Below are 20721 nucleotides of genomic sequence, written 5' to 3'. Positions count from 1 at the left end.
GCCAAGACAAGGCCTGCACCCTGAAATGCCTCTGACAAACACTGGTGGGGGTTAGCTCAGCATCCTGGACCCAGTGCCCACTGGAGTCCCTGGTGACCAGCAGTGGGCATGAAGTGGTCCTAACAAGAAGTACAGCTGTCTACATCTAGAGCCACTGAAGACTGCACCCCAGAGCAGGAAAGAGGCTGCCAGAGGCTCCATTCTCCCATGCTGCTGTAGCAGGGAGTCCCTAAGCAAGGCTGCAGATGGTCCTTTCCAGGGTCTAGAGTGTGATTCACACTTAATGCTGGCAGCCTTACCTCTCCCAGGAAACCACACACCTCCAGTCAGGGTTGGGGGACAGGCTGTCAGGCCTATAAGATGCAGGGGTCCTGGGCAAATTCCTGCCAAGTCCTACTCGGGTAAGAACTTGCAGGGGATACTTCCAAAGACAGGCATATAGGCCCCAGACCTCAGTGACAGTGCTGAGATGCCATCTCACCCTGGCACATGTCATGTCAGGTATGCCCCTTCCACTTTCTGTACAGCTCCACCCAGCCACCAGCCCCCACCTGGCAAACATGCGCAGATCCTCAGGGTTCTGGGCAGCGGGTACACTGAGGATGGCTGCCCGCTCATGCTCTGACAGGCTGGCCAACAGGCTCTCCGTCATCCGCTTGTTCAGTGGTGAATCCCCACTGGGGAGCAGCTCTGCACTGGAGTTATCCATGCTGGGGCTGGTGAGGGTCATGTCATCACTGCTGGCTGTGTGCAGTACAGGTCAGGGTGGATTCCAGGATGCCAAGGGAGCAGTGAGGGCAGAGCCAGCCCCCACCTAGGGACACACATAGGGCTCCTCCTGGTTCCCCAGCTGCCCTACCCAGAAATTTGGCTGACACCCATACCCTAGGTGTGACATTCCCCCTTGTGGCTCTGACCTAGAACGTGGGAGCAGCCCAAGGACCCTGAATAGGTCCATGGTATACCCCCTGTATCCCTAGGCATGTCTGGGTGAGATGCCACCTCACCCAGCTTGGAAGATGGAGCATCTGTACAGGCAAGGTCCTTGCATGAAGCCCACAGCCTGCCCCTAACCTGGGGCCCAGCACTTGGCAATGGATTTCCACCTTTAGGGATCTTCCTAGAAGTGACCATGACAGACAGTCTCCTCATGGGCCCTCAGGCACAGGAGTCTCAACTATCCTGGTGAAGTGAAATCCTGCTCTGATCCCAGGCTGGGGCTGCTCCTGGCCAGCAAGATCCTGCTAGAGAGGCCCAGGATAGCCATGGTGGGCAGAGAAGACAGGAAGGGTCTTGACGGGAGACACGGAGGCAGACACACACGTGTGCAGCCATGTGGAGGCACCTGTCACACTTCCTAGCTGCCACCCCATGTCTCCCCCATCGCTAGACAGATGACCCAGGTGAGGGAACCTTACTTGGAGAGCCAAAGCTTAAGGCATTGGGTGTGCTGAGGCTGCGGCCGCCGACCCGGGCAGTGAAGGGGACGTCCTCCTCCCGTAGGCGGGGCTCTTCCTCACTGGGGGAAGCCATCAGGCAGACATAAGTGTGCAGCTGGATGAGGAGCCGGTGCTGCAGCATCCACACCACCATCTGGATGAGCTGGGTCTGTGGGCAGGCAGTGGGTAAGGCCGGTTCCCCCATCCCAGTGTCAACCTCCTATGGCCATGGCCCCAAACGGCTCGGCATACTCTGGTGCTGAGTCCTTGGAAGGAAAGCTCCTCACCTCAGAAAAAAGAGCCCACAGCTGCTGGGAAGCTCTGCAATGCCTACTTGCCCCAAGGGAGGTCCCTAATCACACCACACTGGCTCCTACCACACACCTGGGCTGTGCTAGTGTCTGGCGAAGGAGCAGGGCCTGGGATGCAACCCTCCCTTTTCTAAGCTAGAACCATCTCTGTTTTGCCTCCCTCAGCCTCAGATAACTGGGAGCTGCTGCTGGTCCTAGTGAGCCAGTCCACCCCTGGGCAAACCTAGACACCATTTGGAAAGAGGTTGTTGGCAGAAAGTCCTCTTTCTGGATACACCTGAAGTCTGCACTGGACACACAAGTAGACCCAGAAGGAAGCCAGGAAAGGGTCCCCTGCTCAGGGTGGAGCCAGTGCCCCTCTCACCATACAACAGGTCCAGGCCAGGCCCTCTGTGGCTGGACCTAAAACAGAGCAATGTGCCTTGTGCAGGTCCCAGACCCAGAGCAAGGTGTATGTATGGACAGTCTCTTCCTTGAAGGCCTGCAAGGAACTGCTGACTAGGGTCACCTGGGCTAGGGTTGGGAGGGGAATGGGGGAATGTATGTGCTAATCCTTTAAAAAAACAAAACTCAAAAGGACTGCAAAATATATAAACTTAAAGTGAAATTAAGAAATAAAGGGGGGGAGGGGCTGGGATTGTGGCTCAGCGGTAGAGCACTCACCTAGCACGTGTGAGGCCTGGGTTCAATCCTCAGTACCACATAAAAATAAAGGTATTATGTCCAACTACAACTAGAAAATAAATATTAAAAAAAAAAAAGAAAGAAAAAAAGGGGGACTGGAGTTGTAGCTCAGTGGTGGATCATTTGCCTTGCATGTGTGGGGCATTGCGTTCCAATCTCAGCACCACATAAAAATAAATCTATAGGGCTGGGGATGTGGCTCAAGCGGTAGCGCGCTCGCCTGGCATGCGTGCGGCCCGGGTTCGATCCTCAGCACCACATACAAACAAAGATGTTGTGCCCGCCAAAAACTAAAATAAATAAATAAATAAATATTTTTTAAAAAATAAAATAAATCTATAAAGATATTGTGTCCATCTAGAACTAAGGAAATATTAAAAAAAAGAAATAAAGGGCCAGGTATGGTGGTGCAGACCCATAATACCAACACCTCAGAAGCTGAGGTGGGAGGATCACAAGTTGGATGCCAGCCTGGGCAACTTAGCAAGACCCTGTATCAAAATAAAATATAAAAAGGGCTGCTGGTGGAGTACCAGTGCAATCCCCAGTATTGGGGGGAAAAAAGAAAGAACAGCAAGGGGCTTCATAAGCACTAGAGCATGCATCCCAGGGACTTGAGGGAAACAAACCTGGCTCCGCCTGAGCCCCTACAGGGTCTGGGGCAGCCACTAGGGAATGACCTGCAAAACCCACCCCATCACACAATACTGGGAAGCTTCTGCTGGGTGGGAGCACTGCCAGCCCTTGCCCAGGACAGAGGAGGCAGGGTACAGATGCAGAGTGTCTTGTTCAGCTGGAAGAAGCTGGCAGGGCTCCTAGAAACCATGCTCCATGAAAGACGGTATTTAGAGCTCTGTCACGCTCAGCGTCTAAATGAGCTGAAAACACCAGGATCTTGCTCTCATTCACAATTTGAGAAGGAAAAGGGCTTGATTTTAAGCATGGGTTTTTGCCTGGTAGATCTGGATTTAACTAAAACAAATACTTGGCTTTTGGAAAGAAAGCCTTGAGAACACCCAGCCTATCTCAGACACCTGGTCCTATCCCATCTGACCAGTGAAGGGGCAAACCTGCCTGGCACCTATGAACAGTGACACCCTACAGTCCACACAGGAAGCCACATACCATCTGCCATGTCAGGAGGAAGCCTCCCCACACCCAACCCAGGACCCTTTGATAAGAAGATTCCAGGCCTGGTGGCCACAGGACCCCCTTGAACACCCAGGGAAGTGGGCAAGAGGCCAACTCACTTGGAGGGGGGGGGACCTTCCATCTGTGGGCACCCCAGACCCAGAGGCAGCACAACAGCCAGTGCTCACCTGCCACATGGCATCTGCAACAGCAAGCCCCCCAAAACAAGGCAGAACGGCAGCAGCACTGAGAGTCTACAGCTCCTGCAGCTGCCACGACTCACCTCCTGCGCAGGGGGTGCCAGGGGGTTCCTGAACTCGGACAAGGAGACAGGCAAAGAGAACTTGGCAAGGATGGACGGCAGGTCGCAGGATGGGAACTGGCGGGAGAACTGCTCAGCCAGTGGGGAATACCTGGGGATAGGCGAGTCCAGTGGTGGGCACAGCAGACCTGTGGGCAGCACCCTCAGCACAGGCCCTCAGTGGGCAATAGGGAATCTGTGCTGGGTGGGCCAGCCGCTGTGAGGACAGAATGAATGTAAGGTGACACGGCAGAGCTGGGCAAGCCTTCAGGTGGACAGAGTCCTGGCACTTTCCCTTAAGGGGTAGCAGAAGCCACAGGCACCGGCTACCCCAAACCCCTCTCTGATCTTGGTCAGGAGGAAGTGGTCCTGATGCAGGCAGGGCCAGCCAGACCAGAATCAGGATGGGCACAGTTGAAATCAGTCACTCAGTGGGAGTGGGAGCCTAGCCTCGAGGCCTCCAGTGCCTCTGAAGCCTGGCAGCCCAGGGAGCATCCCCAGAAGGGTTGGCGGGACTCGCCCTCCCCACCATGGGCACTGGTGGTACTCACAGACACACACTGGCATTGGGAGACAGCACGTAGACATTGTTCTCACACAGCGGGTAGATGATGACAGCTTTGCCCCAGTACACCAGGTGAGCCGCAAGCTGGAACACCTGCAGGCCACAGATGGCTGGGAGGACCAGGCCTAGGATACTATGGTCTTCCTGCTCTGGAGAAGCTGGTCCAAAGCTCATGCAGCACAGACCCTATGGCCATGGCCCCTGGAGTCCCTTCCCTGACTTGGGCAGCACCTCCCACCAGGTGGCAGGTCCCACAGTGTCTCCTGGGACCAGAGCCTTTTCATCACTGCTGCCTGCACTATCTACCGCTGCCACTTCCTGGCCAGACCCTGTGCTGCTGCGCTCTTGCTGAGGAACAGTACTGTCAGGCCCAGGCTTCAAGCCCAAGAGCATGGGGACATTTGGAATGTAGAGTAGTGCAGGTGGACCCAGCGAGGCAGGGGGCTTGGCTGGGTGTCCCAGCAGAGGCACAGCCCTACCCACACCCACCAGGACCCCAGCTCGGCTCCCCAAGAAGGAGTAGATGTGGAGTTACTAGCCTAACACCCCTGCACACCCAAAGGCCCCAGATTTGTTCCTGTGGGCCCTACCTTCCCCTAGAGAACATCCTGCCACACTGTTCTTCTGGGCCCTCACACATCAGGAGTCCTTTCCAGGAACCTCAAGCACCCCAGCTTCTCATGGAGGAGAGGTCTGAGAGCAACAGTTGTGCTCCTGCCTGTGTCTCCCTGGATACATTCTGTCCTTGGGGCAGGTGGGCCTCCAGAGTGTTGAACCACCCCTACCTGGACAGAGGCCTGCTGTGCTGCAGAGGACACATCTACTCAGCTCAGCAAATGGGAGCCCCAGTGGTATCAACACGGAGGAAACAGCAGGTCCATCACTGCCCCTCTTCTCTCAACCCAAATGCAGAGCTGCCCATTTTCCTTGTCTCCACTCTTCTCTCTGCTGCAGCAGCTGGCCTGGTCTCTGCTTTTCCAGGCCATCTCCACAAGCAGAGCACCATGCTAGAGGCTAGAAGTCACAGGGCCAGAACCCAGCAATGCTCCCTCTGAACTCCAGGACAGAACCTGCCCTTGCCTCCTCCAGCTGCCAGTGTCTCTCAGCTGGTGGCTCCATGGTCACTCTGACTCTTGCTTAATGGGGCCCTTGTGATTACATTAAGGGCCCACCAGGAAAATCTCCCCATCTCAAGATCCTTAACATCCTAACATCTGTGAAGTCCCACAAAAGGCCACACCCACAGGTGCTGGGATTCGGATGTAGATCTGTGAGGGTCAATATTCAGTCAGTCATAAGGAACACACACTCAGAAGGCGGAGGCATGAGGACCACAAGTTTGAGGCCAGACTAGGCAACATAGTGAATCTCTGTTTCAAAATTAAAAATAGGGCTAGGTTGTGGTTCAATGGTAGAGGGCTTGCCTAGCATGCATGAGGCACTGGGTTTGATCCTCAGCACCACATAAAAATTAATAAATAAAAAGGCATTGTGTCAATCTACAACTAAAAAATTACTTAAAAATAAATAAATAAATAAAAGGGCTGGGGATTGGCTTAGTGGTACGGTTCAACTCCCCATACTGAAAAAAAACAAATAATATACAATGTGACCATAACTTTATTTCAAAATTATGTGCTTTTTTTTAGGGCACAGTGGCATGCACGTATAGTTCCAGCTACTCAGAAAGCCAAAACACGAGGACCTTTGAGCCCAGGAGTTCAAGACCTTGGGCAATATATACAGACCCCATCTCGGGTTGGGCTGGGGATATGGCTCAAGCAGTAACTCGCTCGCCTGGCATGCTCGGGGCGCTGGGTTCGATCCTCAGCACCACGTAAAATAAAGAAGTTGTGTCCACCGAAACTGAAAAATAAATATTAAAATAAATTCTCTCTCTCTCTCTTTCTCTCTGTCTTAAAAAAAAAAAACTAGATGGATCTACAGGTTCTGGAATATTAGATTAGATCTATAGGTTCTGGAATATTAGATTAGAGGGACTTCCTCTTCCTGTCTCTGTAATACCTGTAACATTTCAATTTTCAATAGAGAATATATTTATTTACTTATTTATTGGCTCTGGGGGTTGAACCCAGCAGTGCTTTACCACTGAGGAACATCCCCAGTCTTTTTTTAATTTTTATTATTATTATTTTTAAATTTTTAGTTGTAGATGGACACAATACTTTTGTTTATTTATTTTTATGTGGTGCTAAGGAACAAATCCAATGCCTCACATGTGGAAGGCAAGCGCTCTACCTCTGAGCTACAACCCCAGCCCCTTTTTTATTTTTTATTTTGAGACAGAGTCATACTAAGTTGCCTAGGCTGGCCTAGAACTTGCAATCCTCCGGCCTCAGCTTCCCACATCTCTAGGGTTACAGGTGTGGCCACTGTGCCCAAATGAGTAAGAATATACTGATTTTACCATTAAACACTATTTGCACTAAGATGGAGCATGAGTGATGTTAAAACATCCTGTGACATTCACACCTGAGGAAGATGCTCCCCAAAGGACTAGCGCCACCTGGGGGCATGGCACCCTGCTTAAAGGCTGGCAGGGTGAGCCATTAGGGCTCATTCAGGGTTTCCACACAGCCTTGCTGCAGCAAGAAAGGGTGAGGCGCAGGCTCAGCACAGTGAAGACTGAGTGCCCGGCTCCTTTCGGCACTTACAACAGGGTATGCAAAGCCTCAGCCTTCCCCATACTGGCCCTGTCCTGCAAGTGTGGGAATGGTGAGACCACATGGGTGAACAGGATGCGGTCCTCACTGGGTCCTGTCCAGTCCAGGAGCCAGAGTGAAGCACAAAGCCAGACTCCAGTGCGTGCTCTAGCAGAGCAGATAAAGGTCAGGGCACACAGAGCACATCCAGACTCACACTGAAAGAGAATTTGAAATGCTGTTTTGGGGAAAAAAATAGGCAGAAATGTCACTGCAGGAGCTTCACAGGCCAAGCTGAGCTTAGGAACCTGGGCAAGCAGAGCCCAAGTGGCCTAGCCTTGGCATCTGCTGCCGCCTGGTGGCCATGTGGTGCATACCAACACCAGACACCCTGGGCCATCCACAGGCACTCCTGGTCCTCTCCTTGGATGGTACCCACGGCCCTGGCCAATGTCACCCCATCAAAAGCTGGGTCCTTGCCTGCCAGCTTCTTCTTGTGCCCCGCCCGCACTCCAATCATATCCACCCTGGCCAAGGCTGAGGGTCCCTCCCTTAGAGTGCATGGCCCAGCAAGAGGGTGGCATCTCATACAAAGAAGAGGCAGCACAAATGTACACAGTGTAAAGGCCACAGCTCAGGCCCTGGCTCAGCACGTGGCGGGCCCATGTGCAAGCTTCTGCCCTCATGTCCCACATGCTTGTTCCTGTGCCTCTGGGAGACTTCATGCACTGGCCGAGTGCACTATGTGCCATCTCCCCCGCAAAGCCAGCCCTGGGTCCTGTCCTCCAGACCTTTGCCCAGTGCTGGGAGTTCCTCCCTCCTGCCTCCCATAGCTCACCTCCATCTCTCTGCATTCAAGACCAAAGAAGTCAACCCAAAACTTAGGTCAGACTCAGATGTCAGAACCTCAAGCACCCCAGGAACTGGCCTGGTCAGGGCATATAATGCAATAGCTCTCAGCTGAAGAGAGGGCCTGGGAGGCAGCATGGTGAGCAACCTGCTTTCCTGGTGCCTCCCACCACCACCCTGGGGCTGCCTGCTCTGCATGCAATCCAAGTACCCCAGGCCCTACCTGCAGCAAAGCCAGGTCAGCATCCTGGGCTAACTGCTGTAGGTTCTTCACAGCAGACGTGGTCTTGATCACCCGCACCAGAGCTGGGGAACAGTCGACGGGGAGCTCACTCAGCAGGGACTTCTCATCACTGAGCAGCAGCAAGGCATGGTAGGGGCTGAGAAGCAAAGTCATGTCAGTGGGCCTGTGAATCACAGGGCCCCTGCACCAGGCAGGTACCCGGAACTCACTGCACTGTGGAGAAGTGGGATGAGGGAGGAACCAAAGAGAAGGGCAGCAGTGTCCAGGAGCCTTCATAAAAAATTTGCAAGGCTCACTGCTGCCCTTGGGAGAAAACAAATTAGACCAAAACTGAGGTGGGCCATACTCTACCTCTGGGGTGCCTAGCACAGGTTTACTGATTGAATGAATCAAAGAATCTTTCCTAAGTAAATGGTCTCAAACATGGGAAAAGCAAAATCCTCTCCACAGACTACGAATAGAACTACCTAAAAATATATTTAGCAAGGGACTGGAGGGAAGGCGTCACTTGGGACACTGATGGGGGTGGGGAGGGTCCAGGCATGCTTTGCTTTCCCTGGTTTCCAAACATTCAAGAATGCGTCCAGATTTCCTTTCTTTTCCTCCTTTTTTTTTTTTTTTTTTTTTTGGTGGTGCTGGGATTGCCCTTAGCATACCAGGTTTCTTTCCTTCTCTTTCTTTTGTTTGGGGATCAAACTCAGAGCCTCGCATAGGCTAGGCTAGTGCTCCACCACAGAGCCACACCCCAGCCCCCAGGTTTCTTTTTACTATTTAGATAGTACTGAAGGAAATAGGGGACTTGGTGTAGGCGCATGTGTGCCTGTGCCGCAAGACTGGGTCTAGCTCACCCCTCAGAGAAAATCAATGTAGCCGAGAAGCTAGGATCTACGTCACCATGAGATGACATCTGCCCTGGCCCAGGACTGGCTCCTCCTCATGCTCAGCCACACAGCCCAGGCTGGCTGGGAGGCCCAGGGGAGAGGGGTTGGGTCATTTCTGAACCGAACTGGACACAAAATCATGGTTTACTAAGAGCAGAATTCTACCTGCCAACTTTTAGAGGAAAATATATTTTTTTCTTTTTTGGCGGTACTAGGGATTGAATTTAGGGGGTGCTCTACCATTAAGCTACACCCCCAGCCCCATTTATCTATCCATCTATCTATCTAAAATTTTTGAGATAGGGTCTCACTAAGCACCCAAGTAGCTGGGACTACCTGCATCAACACCACACCCAGAAAATAGTTTTAATGTTTTGTTGTTGTTGTTGTTGCTGTTGTTGTTTTTGAGACAGGGACTTGCTAAATTACTTAGGGCCTCACTAAATTGTTGAGACTGATTTTGAACTTGCAATCCTCCTGCCTCAGTCTCCCAGTCCCTGGGATTACAGGTGTGTACCACTACACCCAGCTCAGAAAAGAGAATTTCTGGAACAAGTCTTAGGCAAAGCTTCAGGTGGTGACCACAGGGAAGGGCTCTCACCGGATGGCTTTCAGGCTCCGCTCGATGGCCTCAGGGGGAATCAGGCTGGAGGCAGCATAGTGGATCTTGTGGGGCAGACAGAAGCTTACTTCCAGCCAGCTGTTGATGTGGAGCCGCACCACACCAGATGTGCACAGGCTGCAGAGAGTGGAGCCAGGACTGTTCACACAGCAACACTCTTAAGTGCATGCACAGATCACAGCACCAGACCCAGTGTGGCCCCAGCACACTGCTCTGCTGGGTGGAGGAAACTGCAGGGGGAAACTTCATGGACCAGAAAGCATCTTTTCAGTGAATGTAAGAAAGCTTGTTAGGAACACACACAAATGCACCTCTCACTAGAAAAGGGGTGTCTGTGGCCCACTCAGCCTACTAGGGTTTAACGGAAGCCTCTTCTACCTCTAGGGCATCTAACCTGGCCCCCTGCCTGCCTACCTGGCACACACAGCATGTCCATCCTGTGAAGGGGCCTGGCATGAATACCTGGTGCTGGCCCTCACAGGTTTGCCAGGCAGGGTGTAGGCTGTGTCCCAAGAGGAGAAGTGAGTAGGAGAGGGAATGTCAAGGTTCCTAGAAAGTTATAGTGGTGGGATGTGTCAGCCTCTGGGGAAGATGCTCCCTGGGCTCCATCCTGACCTGGCTGAGGTGAAAGTCAATGGCCCTCCTGTGTCCCTCTATGGAACAACTCAGTTCTCAAATAGGAGCAAAGCTCAGGACAGTTCTCCAAACCACCCACTGAGACAGGGCCTCCTTCCTTCCTGTTTCCACTCAAGAGAGTAGCCAAGAAATGCTTTTCCCATCACCTCCAACCTGCTCTGCTGGTTCTAGCTCCCACTAGGGTTAAGCCAAGACATCTACATCGGGCTAAGTGTGGAGCTCAGCAATGCTACACACAGGTGACAATCATGTGAGAGGTGCTGAGGCTCCAGATCAGCAGCTCCAGGATGGGTAAGGAGCTCAGCCCGCCCCAGGTCAGAATGCACAAAGCCCCTCGGATCTCTGGAACACACTAGCATCTAGAGCTGAGATGGCCAGTGTATAGGCAGCCCCTCAACCCCTCCTGGCACCTGTAGAACATTCTTACAGCCTTGTCCCCAAATCCTCAAGAAACAGACCAATAGCTCAAGTTTCTCTCTCAAGTTCTCCACAGGGTTGGCATTCATGTCAAATACTGAGGAACAGCCTGGCCTCTTAAGGAATCAAAAATGACACTGTGTGAGACTTGCCAGGGGACCCAGGTTTGTTAGCTGCTTAATGTGAGTAAGCAACAGTTAGGATCTCAGTATCCACAGCAGCAGGAGAGAGGAGCGACAAGGAGGTCCGGTTGGCTGCTCAGTGGCCGGCTCCATGGGAACTACTGGCCAGGCTCCTCCACTTCAATGGTGGTCAGATGGTAAAAGTAAAAAGTTCTTCTATTTCTTTTTTCTTTCTTTCCTTTTTAGTGGTACTAGGGATTGAACCTGGGGCACACTTCCACTGAGCTACATCCTCAGCCCTTTTTATTTTTCATTCTGAGACAGGGTCTCCCTAAGCTGCTCAGACTGGCTTTGAACATTGGCTCCTCCTGCCACAGTCACCAGAGTAGCTCATGGTTGCTTTTGGCCAAGAATCAAAACTGAACACCAAGATTCCTACCATTTCACTCACTGCTATTTCCTGCTCAAAGAGCTCAGCAATGCTGCACACAGGTGAAAACCACCTGAGAGATGCTGAGGCACCAAAAAACTGTTTCCCACACTGTTCAGAGGACAGAATACTTACAGCCTTGCACTTTGGGGGCTCAAACTCAGCAGTACCGAGGAAGATGAACATGACCATAAACAAGTTGCACAGCTGTGAGAAACACTAGAGAATTACAAGACAGGTGAAGGAGAAGAGGGTACAGATGCGTGCAGGGAGCAGGGGCCTGGGGCGGGGAGAGCCGGACGAGTACCCCCTGTGGGTGCAAGGAAATCTGGGACACAGGTTTGGCCACCTTACGCTGCTGACGGCATGGGGCCTGCTTATGATGGGTGCCCTGCTTTCCACGTGGACTCAACTCTATTCTCCTGAGCATCTGCTTACCTGCAGCTGCCTTGCACCTCTGAGCACCAGGCACTGAAGCTGCTCATTTCAGACTAACAAGTTCCAAGCTCTGCAGTGTGGGGCACAGTGCCATGGCCAGAAGCACCCAAGGCAAAGCTCTGCAGCAGCCGGGGACAACAGTCCTAGGAAAGGGCCTGTGGACTGTAGCCTCCAACTCCAGGGAGTCAGGAGCCTCAGTGAAGTCTGCCAGGAGGAGGGAAGAGAAAGGTTTGTCCCTGGTTTGAAAGCCCAGTTTCAAGAACAGACCCATGGTTTAGGTCCTAAAAGGCTTCCTGCTTAGCTTGTACTTCTATCTTCAGGGTGTTTAATGGTCTGGCTGAAAACACAGTGCCCCAGGCTTATCCAGCTCTCACATTACCAGGAGGGCCCAGCCCAGTCTGCAAGGGGAGATAGATGATCCTGCCACAGCCCCGCATCCCACACAATGACTGTGCAAAGGCAACATGTTATCTTCCACACCCAAGTTGGGTGTGCCCAAGCCAACCTACCCCCTTCACGCTCAGCATCTGGAAGAGGATGCCAATTCCCAACCGTTAGCTAACAATTGAAAGGTCATTTTGTGGTCTCATTCTGGTCATGTTCCTACCCTAGGACAGAGACCTGTAATGCTATCCCAAGCACTGCATCCTCTGGCCCCATACTCAGGTTGGGCTATGCTCCACGTGGGAGGCACTGTGCAACCCAAGAAGCATAAGCGCACTGCGAGAGCCCAGCTGGTGACGTCATGCAGAAGTCCATGCACAGGAAATACACACTCCTGTGCAGGCCGGCCTTGCTGTGGAAACCAGCAGTGTGAGGCCCAACACCACGTGCCTCCTATCTGGCCAGGCCCCCATAATGTCCCCAGGCTCTGCCCTCCCAGGTCCACCTCAGGCCCTTGTGCCTGAGAGAACTCCACAGGACACTTCCACATCACTGCCCTCCTGCTGTTCTAAGTTCCTTCCACCAACAGTGGAAGAGCAGTGTTCCTCCACATGCTGAGCACTAGAGCTGCTACTGAAGGGATGTCCCTGCCCTCCTGGGGGACACAATCCAGTGGTCACATGAACAAGGCAGACGCTCTCACTGAGGTCATAGCACTCCCCAGGGAAGCATGTGCTGGAACAGTCAGGGTGGCCTCCTGAGGGAGCCACACTCCCAGCCTAGATTCACAGGCATAGCAGGTCCCAGAGGTGACCAGGATGACCAGGCTATTCAGTTATAGCACAACCCTAGCTCTGGATGAAGACATCAACTCGGGACTAGTCTCTCTGAAATGCCCCAGTCAGATCCACAGTCTCATTAAGCCTCACAGCTTCTTGTCTTTCAATTCTGCTCTGAGAAATTCCCTGGGGATCTGGCAGAAGGCCACTGTCAGAAGAAAGGAGCTATGTTGTGTTCTCAGCTACCCGGTTGATTCTATATGCAGCCTCTCCTCTGGGCATGGTCTCAAGACCCACATGGACCAGGTAAGATGAGGATGGACGGCAGGCCACAGGCCAGAGGATGCTCAGGCAGTTCCAGAGCTATGCAGGCACCAAGTGGGGGTGGGAACTTCTCCCGTAAAACAGTGCAGCTCCCAGCATCTCTGGGGCAGGACTCAGGGCCAGAACTCCCAGTACACAGGGTGCCTGGTCAAGGGAAGAACACCAGGGCTGAGCATTCTCACCTGAACCTTGAATATGTGTGCTCCTCAAAACTGTGTCCCCCAGGTGGCCCAGGCCGCCTGACGCTCTGAGCTATGGCACTACAGTCACACAAGCAGTTGGTGGACAAGTTCCAATCTCCCCACTCCAAACCTAAGAAACCACTTCCCTTCTTTCTCTAGAAACAGAAAGCCACAGGTTTTCCTGTGCTTCAGTCTCAAGCTGGAGGTGTTGCAGATTCCCACTCAGAACAAGCCACCAACTTCCAAGGAAGGGATCTCCAGCTCAGCCAACTCAAGACCAGAGGGCAGCCATTCTCTTGCCACAAAGAAAACACCTGTGCAACCTCAAAGGTCCTGCTCTAGTCAGGATGTGGCAGTGGCTGCTTGCAGATGCTTTGAAGTCCTCTGACACAGGGAAGCCATCACCCAGAGGTTACCAGGTGACATAAGTGCAAGTCCAACAGGTCACAGAGAGCACAGTTGCTTCCCCCTTGAAGAAACCTGCATTTACCAACCAGGTGAGGGATCCAAATAGCACTCAGAGAAATGAAAATGAGACAACTCAAACATGCAAGAAGACTCACCACCTCTCCATCATTTAAAATGAAAAATTTACCAAGCTCCCTGGCAAATCCAGGGAGAGGCGCCTGGCACGCTGCCACTGGTTCAAGTGCAAATCAAGCACACATCCCAGAGGAGACGCATCAACCATGTGTGATGCTTTCCAGGATCCACCTCAGGGACAATGAGGCACAAGCACAAAATGACATCCACAGATGACTGAGCAGCACGTGTCCCAGCAGCCATGTAAAGAATACAGGGAGCCGGGTGTGGTGGTGCACACCTGTAATCCCAGCAACTCAGAAGGCTGAGGCAGGAGGATTGCCAGCCTCAGCAACCTAGTGAGGCCCTAAGCAACTCAGTGAGACCCTGTCTCTAAATAAAATACAAAAAAAAAAAGGGCTGGGGATGTGGCCCAGTGGTTAAGTGCCCCTTCTAAGTAGTTAAGAGGAAGGAAGGAAGGAAGGAAAGAAAAGAAGAGAAAAGAAACACCCTGGGACATGCAGGACCCGCACTGGCATGCTTGGTCTCTGCTTCATTGAAACACTATTCTCNGCTAAGTGAGAGAGAGAGAGAGAGTGAGAGTTTTTTTGTTTGGGAGGGAGGGAACGCAGGGCCCTACATCAACCACAGCTGCTCACCAGGAGGGGGAGATAAGAGGAGGCCATGCAGGGCAGGCAGAGGCACCAGACCCACCCGTGCTGCGCAGAAAGGTGTGCCAGGCAGCATCTGCCGGGCACTGTGCTGGCACTGTGTGGGCCCTGCAGTGACAAGGCAGCATGTGAATGGGTGCTGCAGGTGCAGGAACAGGAAGGCAAAGCTCTAGGAGGGGTGGCAGCTAGGTATACACCTCTCGCTGCAGCTTCAGAGCCAGGGGCCACAAGAGCAGTGGTCAGACAGAAGACCTTGCAGAAGAAATGGACGTCATGCTGGTCCACATTTAATAGAGCTGGTGCTCAGCCACCAATGTAATCAGATGGTGCAGAGTTTCCCTGATGCCCCCCAGTGTTTGCTGCCCTCAGACACTCCCAGAGCAGGAAATAGCACAGCCAGCCCCACCCAGCTCTGTCCACTGAGCCAGTTTCTTCATGGGTGAAAAAAAGTGGAACCCACCAACCAAGGTGGGACCAGAATTCCACTGTCTCCCTCAGCAAGAGCACCTCCAGGCTCTCACCCACAGCTTCTAGCTGGTTTTCTGTGTTAAGGAGAGTCCAGAGGTGAATGTTCCAACTAGGCGCATGCAACCTAGCAAAGGGGCTATCATTTGAAAATGGCTACCAAGGTCACTTCTCATAAGAGTAGCCACAGTCTTCGTGCTCTTGCCCCATCTCAGTGGAGCGCCAGCATCCAAATACCAGAACAGTGTCCAGCATCAGGGACCCAGGTGCGGATAGCCCCAGGCTCCTGGAGAGCCAGAGAGCATGCCCACCTGCCTACCTGTCATATGCCTCCTTGAGGTCCCTTGCCAGCTTGCACTTGGGCAGGATGTGATGGAACGGGGACTGTGGGCCTTCATTTGCTGTAACAATCACAACACAGAAGATTTCAAAGCTTCCACAGCAAGGAACTATGCACAGGCCGTTCAGAAGCCGACACTCCAACTGAGTCACTTAAAACCACCCATTGGGAACTCCCTGCTTCTCACACAACCTGTGTCCTGTGAACTGAACACGGGCTGTTTGTCCTACCACTTCTCACGGAACACACTAGCCCAAAACCTTTGCCCTGTCCCAAAGGCCTGTGCCTTGCACTGTCAGGCCACTGCCCTGCTGGCTGGTGTGTTCCAGGCCCTCCTCTCACACATGTATGCTGATGCAGCTTACTTACTTATTTTGGGTACCAGGAATTGAACCTAGGGGTGCTTAACCACTGAGCCATACCCCCAGCTTCTTATGTTTTATTCTGAGACAGACTCTAAGTTGCTGAGCCTGGCCTCAAACTTGCCATCTCCCAAGTCACTGGGATGATGGGTGTGCACCAGTGTGCCCCACCCTACATCACAAGTTTTGACAGCTAATTTTCTTTCTTTTGTATTTCTTCTTCTTTTTTTTTTTTTTGTCGGGGAGGGGGGTACTGGGGATTGAACCCAGGGTCTTGTGCATGTGAGGAAAGCACTCTATTAACTGAGCTATAGCCCCAGCCCTTGCCGGTGAATTTTCAAACAGAGTGAAATTACACCAAAGTCCAGGCCGCTCTTGCTGCCAGTCTGTGCATGACATTCACCAATTCTACTCAGAGCTACCAAGGCTGAGCCTGACTGCAACTCTGTTCCACCTGCATCTTCCAAATGAGCTGCTGACCTTAGGAAAGGAGTGGAGTTTATCATCATGTACCCCATGGCTTAGCACTATGGGTATACCAAAAGTTATATGGTGGCCTGCCAGCAAATACTATTTTTTTTAATATTTATTTTTTAGTTTTAGGTGGACACAATATCTTTAACTTATTTTTATGCAGTGCTGAGGATCAAATCCAATGCCTCATGCATGTCAGGCAAGCACTCTACCACTAAGCCAAAACCCAGCCTGTAAATACTATTTTTGATAACTAGTTAGTGCATAATTCAATTAAACCCACCTTCAGTTTGGCTAAAAGCAGGGAATGGAAACCACTCACCTTAAGACTGGACATTCCTGCCAGCCTCTCCCCAACTCGCACCCATGACCAAGGTTCTAACAGGGGCAGGGCCAGGCAGAGGTGTCAGTGCTAACTGAAGGGTGCTGCCGCATGTGGGGAAGGGAATCCTTCCAGTTGGGAAGTCAGTCTGCGCACATCCATTTGAGAAAGCAGACTTAATTTGAATGAGTCCCTTGGGAGTCTTCATGTGCCCTGGGCTCACCTGCCCAATGTTAAGCTCATACAGCCTCTCCACAAAAAGGGGACAGTCCCTGAGGCACAAGGCTGCTGTGAGCACTTCCTCAGCCATGCCCAGTGCACTGAAAGCCTGGAGACTACAAGCACCCAAGTGCTCTGACGATGCTAGTTGGGAAACCTGGAGCTGTCCACATCAGAAGATGCCATCAGCCAGCCCAGAACCACTCTCACTGCTGCTCACCGTCAGCCACAGCGGACACCTCGTCCTGCAGCGCCAGGATCAGCTTGGCCTCCCGAGTGAGGTACTGGCAGCGGCGCTCCTCATGCTGCAGCACTGTAGCAATGCGCCGGGACAGGGTATGCAGACAGTTGATCACAGAAGGGTCAGCGTTGGCCTGCAGGGGAGAAGCCACACAGATCTAAATGTGCCACAGGTGCAAAGGAAGTAACAGGCCAGGCACAGTAGCACTTGCCTGTCCTTCCAGCTCTGGAGGCTGAGGCAGAAGGATCCCAAGTTCAAAGCCAGCCTCAGCAACTCAGCAAGACCCTGTCTCAAAATAAAATAAAAAGGGATGGAGTGTAACTCAGTAGTTAAATGTCTCTGGGTTCCATCACCAGTGCCAAGAAAAACAAAAACATGCACAGCCAAAATTTAGACCACGAAAGAAACCTTCTCTCCTCCTCTCCTCCAGGTGCCTCTGGAAGCCATGATTGCCAGAAATTTTCTATGCCCCTCCAGAAGCACTGGCTGCCAGCCCCCATTCCCTGCTCCCGGGAGGGCTGCATGATGGCTGCACAGAGGGGGCTCCACACACATTTTACCATGCTAGGTTGGTAAGCAAAAGCAGGCTGTGGCTAAGGGCAGATTCCACCCACCCACCTGCTGTGTAACCCTGAGTGGTGGGACAACAAGGGCACCTCCCTCAATGAGGATCACACACATTAAGCACTCAGACAGAGCCTGCCCTAAGAAAAGCCCTGCAAGTGTCCACACTCAGCACTGTCCTGATGAGCATGCTGGACACGCCTGGCTACGTTACAACAGGACACATGGTACTCTTCTATCCTCAAGCATGAGCAGCTCTCCCCAGCTAACAAGAGGACCAGCAGGCCCCAGGCCAAGGCCCCTGCCCAGGGCTCCTTCTGCACCCACACTGACTAGGTGGAGGGAGGGTGAGGAGGCTCTCAGGAACAGAAGTGGACCCCACCCCCTCTGGAAGCTATCAGGGGCCACAGCTGGCCAGGCAGATGTATCCACCCAGGACCAGGGTGGAGTGCACAGCTGTGGGATCTGTGGAGCAGCTCCAGAGGGCAGATAACTGGGCCAAGCATGACCTGGTGGTTCTGGAGACCAACAGAGGTGCTGAGTCAGCCTGGGGAAGTGGAGAGAGGGCGCAGGATAGGTGGTGCCACTGATTAGAAATCCCTGTTACCAGCAGGCAGGATCAGACCCCTGGGTTCAGGGCTGGGTGTGGGTGTAGGGACCTTACTTAGACATTAGCACTTGGTTCACCTGCAGAATTCTAGACTCCCAGCAGATCCATGTTCACACACAGCCTGCATCTGGGCAGACTCAGAGAGGTAGCACCGCCCTCTCTCTCGAGGCCTCTTAACAGCATCCCTGACCTGCAGTGCCAATTTACAGGGCATAGGCCATTACCTCAAAACAAAGACACACTCAGAATCTGTGTAAAAATACACCAGCAAAGCAGGGGGATAGAGAATGATCCTAGACATACGACACTCCCTCCCATCACCCCAAGAGTTCAACCCTCTGCTGCCAGTGCTGCCAGAGAAGGCACACTGGCCTCCCCCCCAGGATCCCTGATGTGCTGACCAGGTGCTGCCCTGGGTGAGGTCCTAGACTGCACTTCGGGAATCTGGTGTCCTGTCTGCTCAGTCTTGAGAGCACCTGAGGCGTATGTGGGTCCAGCCGTGCAGGGACACGTGAGAAGCCCTCCACCTGGCACATGGCTCTCAGAGTAGTACCCAGCTCACGGCAGTACCACCAACAGGCTTCTCATCCCAAATGTACCCCAGCTCCCAAAACAAACTTCCAATTTACAGGAAACAGAGGCAGAGAGCAAGCCTGATGGTCTGCACAGGGAGCCAGCTCCAAATGTGGAACCTGTGCTGGACCAAGGGAGGAGCTGGCAGAGACGCTCGACCGGGCCATAGACCAAATGGAAAGCATGTCTGGCTTGGGAGCCCCAGCATGTCAAGTGCCAGTAGACACCAATGTGAAAAGTAGACACAGTAAAAAGACACTGTGGCACAAGGTGGGCGGACACGTTGTAGAGAGGCCTTCACAAGTGTGTAGGAATGAGCAATCATGAGGTCGGGCCTTTCTGTGAAACACAGGGGGAGGAAACAGATGGAGCCAAGTGCAAAGGCAGCAACTATGGGTTCCGGGACAGGTGCATGAAGCTGTCAGAATGTTAGAGGAGTGTTTTTAAAACTCCTCAAGGTGAACCAGTGTGCTCCCTGTGTGGAAGGAGGATCATAAGTCCCAGGCTAGCCTGGGCTCCTCAGGAAGACCTGTCTCAAAATGAAATGACAAGGGCTAGGGATATAGCTCAGTGCTAAAGCACCCTCGGGTTCAGTCCCCAGGACCAAACAATGAATAAAGAAGCCAATCCTTGCCTAGGGGTACATTTCTATTTATTTGGATCCCTTACTTTTTTTTTTGGTACCCTGGAGCATTCAACCACAGAGCCACATCCCCAGCCCTATTTTTGTATTTCATTGAGAGACAGGTCTCTCTGAGTTGCTTAGCGTCTTGAACTCTCGATCCTCCTGCCTCATCCTCTGGAGCCACTGGGATTACAGGTGTGTGCCACCGCTCCCAGCTGAATCCCTTACATTTTGACAGGTTTAATACAAAGGTATTTCCTTAACTAGTGAAAACAAACTCAGAAAGAACTGGTAACTGCCTTAAGAAACAATCAGGCTTAGCCATGTGCAGTGGCCACACTTGTGATTCCAGCTACTCAGGAAGCTGAGGCAAGAGGATCACAAGTTCAAAGCCAGCCTCAGCAACTTAGCAAGACCCTGTCTCAAAATAAAAATAGGACAAGAATGGTAGTGCACGCCTGTAATCCAGGCAGCTCCAGAGGTTGAGGTAGGAGGATGGCAAGTTCAAAGCCAGTCTCAGCAACTTAGCGAGGCCCTAAGCAACTCAGTGAGGCCCTAAGCAAATCACTGAGACTCTATTGCTAAATAAAATATAAAAAAAGGGCTGGTGATGTGGCTCAATGGTTAAGGGCTCTTGGGTTCAATCCCTGGTACCTAATGAATAAAAATAAAAAGGGCCAGAAGTGTATCTCAGTGTAGAACGCCCTGGGTTCAATACCCAGGAAAAAGGAAAAGAAAAAAACAATTAGTTTTAATTTAAAAAGGAAGGAAGGAAGGAAGGGAGGGAGGGAGGGAGGGAGAAAAAAAAGAAAAATAAAGAGTGCTGGTGAAAATGTGTAGAAGTGGGAACCCTTGTACCTTGCTAGTGAGAACGTAAAATGGTACAGCCGCCACAGCATACAGTTCAGAAGATCTTCAGTCTCAACAAGAACCAGAGGACCCAAACTTTCACTCCCGGGTGTGTATCCAAGAGGCATGAAAATATGAACAAGAACCAGGTGCAGTGCCGCACGCTTGTAATCCCAGCAGCTTGGGAGGCTGAGACAAGTTCAAAGCTAGCCTCAGCAAAAAGCGAGACGCTAGGGCTAGCTGAGACTGTATAGTTCAGTGGCAGAGCATTTGTCCAGCACATGTGAGGTACTGGATTCGATCCTCAGCACCAAATAAAAATGAACAAATAAGGGCTAGGGATATAGCTCAGTTGGTAGAGTGCTTACCTTGCATGTACAAGGCCCTGGGTTCAATCCCCAGCACCACAAAAAAAAAAAAAAAGAACAAATGAAATAAATGTATGCTGTTCATCTACAACTACAAAAAAAAAAAAAAAAAAG

The 20721-nt window shown here is 52.1% G+C and overlaps 1 protein-coding gene across 4 annotated transcripts in view; it reads right to left on the bottom strand.

Moving 5' to 3' along the window:
* Nucleotides 1-20721, bottom strand: part of Nprl3 (NPR3 like, GATOR1 complex subunit) — a 34399-nt gene that overhangs the window by 879 nt on the left and 12799 nt on the right. For 3 of the 4 annotated variants that reach the window (XM_048789512.1, XM_015491061.2, XM_015491060.2), the window contains 8 exons: nucleotides 16998-17151; nucleotides 15380-15461; nucleotides 9670-9807; nucleotides 8167-8323; nucleotides 4418-4524; nucleotides 3849-3978; nucleotides 1419-1608; nucleotides 552-744 (listed from right to left, as the gene is read on the bottom strand). In XM_048789512.1, coding sequence (XP_048645469.1) covers nucleotides 552-744; nucleotides 1419-1608; nucleotides 3849-3978; nucleotides 4418-4524; nucleotides 8167-8323; nucleotides 9670-9807; nucleotides 15380-15461; nucleotides 16998-17151 — 1151 coding nt within the window. The remainder of the gene's footprint in view (nucleotides 1-551; nucleotides 745-1418; nucleotides 1609-3848; nucleotides 3979-4417; nucleotides 4525-8166; nucleotides 8324-9669; nucleotides 9808-15379; nucleotides 15462-16997; nucleotides 17152-20721) is intronic. The other variant, XM_048789513.1, reaches the window with a different exon arrangement.

The sequence above is a fragment of the Marmota marmota genome, unplaced genomic scaffold, assembly GCF_001458135.2.
Source record: "Marmota marmota marmota unplaced genomic scaffold, marMar, whole genome shotgun sequence".
Taxonomy (NCBI): domain Eukaryota; kingdom Metazoa; phylum Chordata; class Mammalia; order Rodentia; family Sciuridae; genus Marmota; species Marmota marmota.
The sequence above is the reverse complement of the archived record's forward strand: the minus strand, read 5'-3'. Positions and strand labels throughout refer to the sequence as shown.